This window comes from Musa acuminata, chromosome BXJ3-5 (genome assembly GCF_036884655.1).
Source record: "Musa acuminata AAA Group cultivar baxijiao chromosome BXJ3-5, Cavendish_Baxijiao_AAA, whole genome shotgun sequence".
Classification (NCBI taxonomy): domain Eukaryota; kingdom Viridiplantae; phylum Streptophyta; class Magnoliopsida; order Zingiberales; family Musaceae; genus Musa; species Musa acuminata.
The window spans coordinates 36,713,061-36,722,319 of NC_088353.1; the positions used below are offsets into that span (position 1 = coordinate 36,713,061).

The 9,259-nt window shown below is 38.5% G+C and overlaps 3 protein-coding genes across 4 annotated transcripts; 1 reads left to right on the forward strand and 2 right to left on the reverse strand.

Annotated features, from left to right (window-relative positions):
* Positions 1–445: 445 nt before the first annotated feature.
* On the reverse strand, positions 446–1,054 carry LOC135638399 (kunitz trypsin inhibitor 5-like). The gene has a single exon (XM_065151515.1). The coding sequence runs from the start codon at positions 1,052–1,054 to the stop codon at positions 446–448; it is 609 nt and encodes a 202-aa protein (XP_065007587.1).
* A 2,051-nt stretch (positions 1,055–3,105) lies between these two features.
* Positions 3,106–3,744, reverse strand: LOC135638400 (protein RADIALIS-like 6). Its single transcript, XM_065151516.1, has 2 exons — positions 3,390–3,744; positions 3,106–3,188 (listed from the first exon to the last, which is right to left on the reverse strand). The coding sequence occupies exons 1-2, from the start codon at positions 3,742–3,744 to the stop codon at positions 3,106–3,108; spliced, it is 438 nt and encodes a 145-aa protein (XP_065007588.1).
* Positions 3,745–6,511: 2,767 nt separating this feature from the next.
* Positions 6,512–9,008, forward strand: LOC135638198 (protein RADIALIS-like 6). Of its 2 annotated transcripts, XM_065151214.1 has the most exons (3): positions 6,512–7,388; positions 7,600–7,992; positions 8,823–9,008. In XM_065151214.1, the coding sequence occupies exons 2-3, from the start codon at positions 7,638–7,640 to the stop codon at positions 8,906–8,908; spliced, it is 441 nt and encodes a 146-aa protein (XP_065007286.1). In that variant the 5' UTR covers positions 6,512–7,388; positions 7,600–7,637; the 3' UTR covers positions 8,909–9,008. The 2 variants fall into 2 exon arrangements, with proteins under 2 accessions (XP_065007286.1, XP_065007287.1); XM_065151215.1 differs by lacking the exon at positions 6,512–7,388 and having other exon boundaries at positions 7,550–7,992.
* The last annotated feature ends 251 nt before the right edge of the window (positions 9,009–9,259 follow it).

A 9,259-nucleotide genomic window follows, 5' to 3' on the forward strand; every position in this document is an offset into this window, starting at 1 on the left:
GCTGATCTATGTCGACCAAATTATGTAATCTTGATATAAACCTTGAATATAGTGACTTGGAATTCTGCAATCCAATTGTTCGAACAGGTGATGGGACTATTATTATCATTTATTCCAGATTGCACACTGTAATGTCATGGTTTTATTGTTATCGAGTGATGGACTGTGTTAGGATCTTCGATCCCCAAAGAAGAGAGAGACTAGGGAATTTAATGTCTGTAGTGGTAGAGAAAGAAGACATTGATGTCACAGCGCCCATGTGTTCCATTACTATTCATCACGGTGTCGTATTAGTTTCTTAAATTGATCTTGTTATAAAATAGATAAATTACGTTCTTTGGATTCATTTAGAATGCCACTGAATTAGACTTTATATGCAATAAAAAAAAGCCCCGGGATCATGTTCTCATATTGCAGATTGTGCGGCGCATTTAATCAAACAGGTTTAGAGCTTGACGGGGTGTGCATTCTTGAACATGACGGGGAAAGGCTCATCGCTGAGCCCCAACCACCTCTTCCCACCCTCCACAAACACGCCCACGTCCCCGCACACCACCTTGCAGAACCTGCACACGCTCGGGCAATGGACGAGCTTATAGTCGCTCTCCCCGTACCTCTCGATCTTGAACCAGTTGCTCACCGTTGCCAGCCCCGGATCCCCCTTGAGGCCGCCGGTGACCACGTATCGCCGTCCGGTAGCCTCGGCGTCCCCCAGCCTCCACACGGTCGACTGCACGCAGATGGTCTCGGCGGCGAACCATACGTTGAGGTCCGTCGACATCTTCACGTACTTGTCCTTAGGGGTCACCGGCGAGAAGGTGAGCGGGAGGCCGTCGCTCACCTCCGAGCTCTCCTGGGCCACCGCGAGCGGGCAGGTGTCGTTGCTGCGGGCGGCGAGCGAGAGCCCGCCTCCGTGGCCGCGGATGAGGGGCAGCACGTAGTACTCGTGTCCCGGGCGGAGGCTCCGCCTGTCCGTGTCGCGCACGGAGGCAAATATCGTTGCCTCCGCGGAGAGCGCGTAGAGGAAGATGGGAAGCAGGACGAGCGGCTCCATAGCTGAAAGGGTTGCTGTGGTTGCATGGTTATTATAGGAAGGAGACGAGAAATGCATCGACTAGAGACGCATGTGAGGTGAGTAGGATGTTGACTTTTTGGCAGCTTCAGCAGTAGTATATGTTTGAGGAGCGATGATCCATAGCCGACTTATTTGAAAAGCAGTGGCAGAAAGGATTGGATTATCGAAACAAAAGTGTTGGTAGTCAAAGATCGCAGCAACTTGTGGTGATTGTTAACTCAATAATGCAAGCTGGTGGGAGTTGCACATTTTGGATTGGATCGATCCCAAGTAAAACATCCATAAATATCCACCGATCACATTTCAAATACGATATGAATTGGTTTCTGATAGATTTTTTTAAAAAAATTATATTGGGTATGGATGTTGTATTATAAATATTGAAATGTTAATACTATCATCATATGATATGATAGTATCAGTATTTAAGTATTTTCTGGATGCTAATAAAATTTTTCAAAAATTTTAAAGTATTATATAATATATTCTAAAATCATAAGATTGATATCATATAATGAAAATTATAACCCTCATTTTCTCTCCCCCTTCTCTTGATTTTTACTTTCCTCCTAGATTAATTGTCTCTCGAGTCTCCAATGTCACTTGCTTCGTTGGATTTATTTAGCAAGAAACCAACATAATTTATATCTTATGTAATGTAAAATTTTATTTATTTATTTTAAAAAATTATTTTACATTCATTTAGATGATTATATTCTTTATAAATATTTGATTATATTTTCATATAAATATTTTATATAATATTTGATTACATTTTTTATTTATTATATTTATGGACCATACAAATTCTTTTATAAGATAACATACATAACATTCATTTATTTATTTTATCTATTTACTTATTAATTTAAATTAAAATTATGTATTCAATTTTGAATAAATATTAAATATGTTAGAAGGTTAAATTTATTTAATAATTTATAAAATATAATTTTATTAAACAATACTTTTGTCAATAGATATTTAAAATGCATATCAAATTTTACAAGGGCAAATATACCTTTTGAAATATTTTATTAGGATAGATATGTAAAACCCTCAAAATAAACTAAGAAAATGCGCGGGAATATCATGCAATCTTATGTGTACTTAAGGAAATTATTTTTGTATCGAAAGAACTTTCATTTTAATAAGCACAATATTCAAGTCCAACTATATTGTTCCCTCTCAGTGGCTAAGACCGGCTTTCTTAACATACATTGCAAGTGAGAATCCCATGAAAAGGTATCCTCTAAAAGATTATATTTTTTTTCGAATTTTTGTGCATGCCAGATTAATTCAAAGTTTGTTCTTGAAAAGTCAGATCACTAATTAAGATTTACTATAATGCAGAAGTCATTAAACTAAAATAAATAATTCTCAAAGCTATATTGATCTTTTTTATCATTATTGAGCTATATAAATACTAAAACCCATTTAGTTCTTCTTCACTTCAAATTTCTAAATGTTCCATGTATTCCTATATATATATGGTATCATCAGAAGCAATCAATGTCATACATAATTGTTCCGAGTATTTGTATATGTATTATTAACTTTACACATTCATCTCAATATTATATTAACACCAATGCATTCAGATTTAGTAAACCACATAAAGCAGGTTGTTAAATCAAAACAATATAGACACAGAACAATAATCTATCAATCTTCCGTTGCTAATATCTTTTATTTCTTCCATTTGATGAATGCAAAAATGACTGTAATTTGCAAAGCTTTTTTCTCTGCACGTCTTCACCAATCTCATCTTCTACAAACCTGTTCCTATGCCTACTCCTTTATTCAGAACGATCATGCTACCAAATCTCGAAATCTTGGACTGCCAAAATCTGACACACGCATCTCAATGCCAGTAGTAGTCTTAAGCCCCCTAAGCCTGGGGAGGAAAAAGAAAAGAAGGTTGAGTGACAGGATCTGCCGAGGGCATGCGAGCTCTAATGACTCGACCAGTGATTGGTCCTTGAGACGCATGCATGTGCACATCATCGTCGTGGCCGACGATGGTAATGTCATGGAGCCTTCGACCACGCCTCCTGTCCCTGTTCATCGTCTTCTGACGGATGATGCTCGTCTGTGATCACAGAATCGCCACCTGCACAGAAATACATAATTCATATATTAAAAATTATCAAGATTATATAAGACTTAATAACAGCACTCCACTATGTAACCATTAATTATTTAAGAAAGACATCTCTGATGTTGAGGAGGACATCACATTTTTCCAAAGCTAAGTTGAATTTTACAACACAACATCTCTGATGTTGAGGAGGACAAGTTTGATGAGTCTTACCTGTGTCGTTCCCCTGTCCAGGGTTGCTCTCTGCGGTGCTCGTGATCTCTCCTTGGTCTCTCGTTGGTTCAACCACACTTCCCATGTTGCCATCACTACAACCAGCAGCAGAATCCTCAGGTAGATGACAGTAGGGAAGAGACAGTGCATAAGGATGAGTCCTGCAGATGCTTTCCACTAGTTCGTCATAGTGCTCTTTGACTTCGGCCACAGTTCTTCCAGGCAGATATGCTGCAACTTTTTCCCAAGGAACGCGAATGCGATGGGCCTCAATATATGAAACCAAGGCCACTTCATATTCCCTGATCGCCTCCCGAGTCCAAAATGAACTGCTGCCCTGCTTCCCAGCATCCATCTTACTTCACTTGCAGTCTGTATAAGCCGGGATGTAATCTTTCAAGAAAACCAGCAATAAACACAACGAAGTTGAAGTAAGAGATCAGATATGCATAAAAAAGAAGAAGAAGCAAAGCATGGATTCAATCCTTGATTACAGTATATGTAACCGCGAAAAATCTACCCAATGATTCAATTGGAAGGAGAAATATGATTTGTTTGTGGAGATGTGGAGAGGACCACAATCAAAAGAATGAAGGAAAAGGCTTACCGCTGAAATTTTCTGGAACTGAAACCGAGTTACAGCATTTTGCCAGATTATTCATTTATATGAGTCGGAGAGGAACAGTTGCAACGATTCTTGTTTGCTTTCTTGAAAGGGATGCAACCGCCGGTAAACCAGTGAAGGGCGGAGAAAAAGGCATCTGACCTGAGATAAGGCAACGCGTAACGCTTGAGAGCGCCCCTTCTCTTTGTCGTTCGGGTGATAACAAACTGTAGCGTTTCTTGGAGTCTGTTGAGTTCGGCTAAGGGTGAGAAAGACCCGACCCGATGGATTTCGGGCGTCGTTGCATACGAGCTGCCAAAATCATGTGGGTGGGGAGCCATTCGAGACACGACTTTACGTTACCGCATACGAAGCGATGTGGGACGTGAGGCATTTATGTGATGCGATGAATCGAATTGGATCAAATTGGCTCGACCCGAGTTTGTGTTGGGTTGGGTCGGATCGCTAAATGGAAGCCGAGTCCCGCTGCCTCGTCGTCCGCCATCGCCTCCCTTCTGTTCCGGTGGCTTTTGCGGTTTCTGACATTTCTCACAATAGATAATTTGTTGAAGAAAGAAAGATGCAAACAATGGGAATTAAGTATAGAAATTCGTTGTCATTTATCATTATCCATTATGTGCTATGATATATGATAAAATACTATAAAATGATGCTCTATGGATAGCCAATAGATAGTCGAAAGTATACAAAATGATAAGTCTCTTTTATCTCTAGAAAGAGACCGAGAACATTAAAAAATTATCTCTCTATTCAGTATTGTTTATCAATCAACATGATCGTATCATATCCAATCATGAATCAAGTTGGGTGAATTTCCAATAACTCTGTCTAATCTATTTTCAAGAATAATATAAATATATTTACAGTTAGTTAATATATCTGTTTAATCATTATGAAAATGTATGGTTTGTACTTATTAAATGAAATATGTATTGACTTTGAAAATATCAATTCGATGTTTTAATTATTCAAAAGGATTGAAATGGTTAATTTTAGATGTTATATGAATTGTTAGATTGAAATAAGAGATAAAATTTTTTATTTATTTTTAAATATATTTGATATCTTTATATTGTATGACTAGTATGATTATAATCTGAACCCTACCAATGGGGTTGCACATTGAAAAATATTTTAGGAATTAATTTTTTTCTAAGCCTCGACACAAGAATAAATATGCTATAACATACAATGTTATCATAATTGTTAGTACCATTATAACTATTGTTTTGATACACACCTTTAGTTATACTTATTGTGAATTTAAATATATATATATATATATGTCTAGTTATATTTATTTAACTTTTGAACAATTATTTATGATTATTTGTATGAATATGCTACTTATTCTGATACCATTTAGCTGATTTTGTTACTCTGAAATGAAAATAAAGCTTATATATGGTGTTTGATAGAAAGAACGATTTGATATTTTATATGTTTTGATAAATTGAATATAAAAATTATAATTATTTGTTTATAAGTATTTGTAATAATTTCTTATTGGTATATAAGTTGTAGCACTTATTGGGCTATTATTTGCTCATATGTCTACTCTTTCAATTTTTCAGACCTCAAGGAATAGTATATATCATGGATATACCTGAGAAAAAAAATATTATTATTTATAATCCTCTTATATTTTGGACTTATATAATATTAATGTGAAATATTATTTCGGATTTGATATGGTGATCCTATAATTACACTAGTGTTGATTGTGGTGTGATATAGAGTTTTTGATAGTTAAATGATGATAAATATTATGTCGCTTATTAAATTTAAAAGGGAAGAGGGGAAAGGGAGGTGGGAGAATAAGATAAGGCAGAAGGTGGAGATAAAGTGTGGGGTTGATGAAGAAGAGGATTAGGAGAAAGACTGAGGTAGAGGAGAAAGCCAAGCAAAAGAGAGAGAAGATGACAAAGTAGGACGATAAGAGGAAAATAACGAGCGGGAGGAAAAAGAAAGCCAAGTAAAAGGGTGAGGAGGACAAAATTAATGGGAAGAAGGAGAAGAAGACGGTGGAGGTGGTGTGAGAGGAGGAGGAGGAGTGACAGAATGGAAGATGAAGGTGGAGGTGGAGGTGGAGGTAATTTAAAAAAATCAAAGGATAATATATAATTAAATTAAATTAATTGAATAATTAGGTTTAGTTGAATTGATATGATTTGGATTATCTAAAAAAATTAGTTTAATCGTAAAAAAATAAATTAAATATAGTCAAAAGATATCATTATCTTTTTATGATTTTATCGAGGATATTTTGTTCAAAGTATAGAAATTATCTAAGAAAGAAAATCCATTCGAAAATGCAAACAACTGAGAAAGTATATAAATTCATTGTATTTTTTATTATCGACTTATGTACTATGTATGATATATGATAAAATTGTTCAAAATTGAATAAAATAATCATATCCCTAAAATTGTATAAAATATCTCCCTTATCCAAGCAGAAGATCGAACAACTGTCACGCGGGGGCGGAGAGGTGGGCGGGGTTACGATCGGAGACCACGAACCAAGCGGTGCGGCGATGGAGGGTACATACAAGGTCGACGTGGACGGGGTGATCTTTTGCGGGGGCGGGGACGGGCCGGGAGACGCAGCGGATGGAGAGGTGGAGGAGGAGGCGGGCGATGGATTCGAGGTAGCCGACATTGGAGCTTAAGGGGAGGGAAAGGGAGGAGGAGGCGAGGCGAGAGTGAGAACGGACCTCGGTGTCGAGGAGGCGGAGGAGGGGGGAAGGCCGGAGCGGAGAAGGCGATGGCGGACGACGAGGCAGCGGGACTCGGCTTCGCGGGTTTGGTGAACGCCGGTGGTATTGCGGTGGAGGTCGGCTTCCGAAGGCAGCGTCGAGATGGCGCTCCTTTTGTGACCCTCATTTCCATTTAGGGATCCGACCCAACCCAACACAAACTCGGGTCGAGCCAATTTGATTCAATTCGATCCATCGCATCACATAAATGCCCCACGTCCCGGATCGAGACACGATACCACTAACGACACGCTTCGTATACGGTAGTGTCAGTCGTGGCTCGAATGGATCCCCACATGCTTTTGGCAGCTCGTATGCAACGACGCCCGAAATGCGTCGGGTCTTTCTCATCCTTCACCGAACTTAACGGACTCTAAGAAACGTCACATTTTGTTATCACCCGAACGAGAACAGAGAAGCGGCGCTCTGAAGCGTTACGCGTTGCCTTAATCTCAGGTCAGATCTCTTTCTCTTCGCCCTTCACTGGTTTACCGGCAGTTGCATCCCTTTCAAGAAAGCAAACAAGAATCGTTGCAACTGTTCCTCGCCGACTCATATAAATGAATAATCTGGCAAAACGCTGTAACTCGGTTTCAGTTCCAGAAAATTTCAGTGGTAAGCCTTTTCCTTCATTCTTTTGATTGTGGTCCTCTGCACATCTCCACAAACAAATCATATTTCTCCTTCCAATTGAATCATTGGGTAGATTTTTCTCGGTTACATAGACTGTAATCAAGGATTGAATCCATGCTGCTTCTTTTTTCTTTAATGTATATCTGATCTCTTACTTCAACTTCTTTGTGTTTATTGCTGGTTTTCTTGAAAGATTACATCCCGGCTTATACGAACTGCAAGTGAAGTAAGATGGATGCTGGGAAGCAGGGCAGCAGTTCATTTTGGAGTTGGGAGGAGAATAAGAAATTTGAAGTGGCCATCGTTGCATATACTGAGAACCATCACATTCCCATTCCTTGGGATAAAATTGCAGCAGATCTGCCTGGAAGAACCGTGGCCGAAATCAAAGCCCACTATGACGAACTATTGGAAGACATCTGCAGGATTGAACTTTATGCACAGTCTCTTCCCGACTGTGATGTACCTGAGCAATCTGCTGCTGGTTGTAGTGTTGCCAACACAGGAAGTGTGAATGAACCAAGGAGAGACCAAGAAGAGATCAAGAGCGCCGCAGAGGGCAACCCTGGACAGGGGAACGACACAGGTAAGACTCATCAAACTTTCTCTGCTTAACGTGAAACTTTGCATATATTATTTTTCCTTTTTAGCAGGTTTTTTGGTTCTAATTTATATAATGAAAAATGTCTGCTGTTGGACGAAATATATAGCGATATGGGAGCAAGTTAATCATTGTTTTATAGTGTTCGGCATGAAGATAGAGCTTGATGCAAATGCTTGCTTAATATATGTCTTTTCTCGAGTCCTCTAAAATCCCTCCCTCCTATCAACTGTTTCTTGTATGTGCCATTTCGTATGAAGTGCTCTCATTTAAACTCAAGAAAAATGTATAATCTAAACGCAACCTGAAGAGCGTTAATGCTCATCTTAAATTTTGATTTTTGGTGATGAAAGTAATGTTTCCTGTCCAAGCTATCTAAAATATGTGCTATTTAAGTGATTTATGGATCTGTTCCTTAGCAGTTCAAATGGTGATGTCTATCCTTTTCATGTACCACACGAAAGTTTCATCCAGTTGATGTATAACCATAGATAATCCAACTGGCGATGTTTATCTTTTTATATAAATTACCTGAAAGTTCCATTTAGTTGACGGACAGTCAACCATAAGTGCAAGTAAATTGTCTTTTTGCGGGTTAATAATAGGAACTGCTAGATTTTGTGTTATAAAGTTCAAGTTAGTTTTTTATTCGAGGGAAAAATGTGATGTCAATGATGCAATTTGCATTTGCTTTTACTTGTCCTCTCAATGATGCAATGTGATGTCAATAATTGATGGTTACAGAGTGATGTTATTAAGTCTTAGATAATCTTAGTTTTTTTCTTTTAATGTATGAATTATATATTTCTGTGCAGGTGACGACTCATGCACGGAAATACTTCATCCGTCAGAAGACGATGAACAAGGGCAGGAGAAGGAGATCAAGGATCCTTCTCCTTGATCACTGGTTGAGCCTTTGGAGTTCTCATGCCCTCTGCAAACCCTGTCAATAAATCTTCTTTTCTTTTTCCTCCCCCAGGCTTAGGGGGCTTTGGCACTGAGTTCTGTGTGTCAGATTTTGGTATTCCAAGATTTCGAGATTTGGTAGCATGATCGTTCTGAACGAAGGAGCGGGAATAGGAATAGGTTTGTGGAAGATGAGATTAGCGAAGATGTCAAGAAAAAAGCTTTGCAAATTACAGTGTCATTTTTGCATTCATCAGAAGGTTTGTGGAAGATGAGATTAGTGAAGAGTCCCTTCGAGTCATCTTGGCTTCCGCACCTCTTTTAACCATCTCTTTCAACACTTCTA

Coding starts and splice junctions, on each gene's coding strand:
- LOC135638400 (XM_065151516.1), bottom strand. CDS start 3,744: ATGGATGCTGGGAAGCAGGGCAGCAGTTCATTTTGGACTCGGGAGGCG. Junction 3,189..3,389: donor TGGACAGGGGAACGACACAG/GTAAGACTCATC, acceptor ATTTCTGTGCAG/GTGGCGATTCTGTGATCACA.
- LOC135638399 (XM_065151515.1), bottom strand. CDS start 1,054: ATGGAGCCGCTCGTCCTGCTTCCCATCTTCCTCTACGCGCTCTCCGCG.
- LOC135638198 (XM_065151214.1), top strand. CDS start 7,638: ATGGATGCTGGGAAGCAGGGCAGCAGTTCATTTTGGAGTTGGGAGGAG. Junction 7,993..8,822: donor TGGACAGGGGAACGACACAG/GTAAGACTCATC, acceptor ATTTCTGTGCAG/GTGACGACTCATGCACGGAA.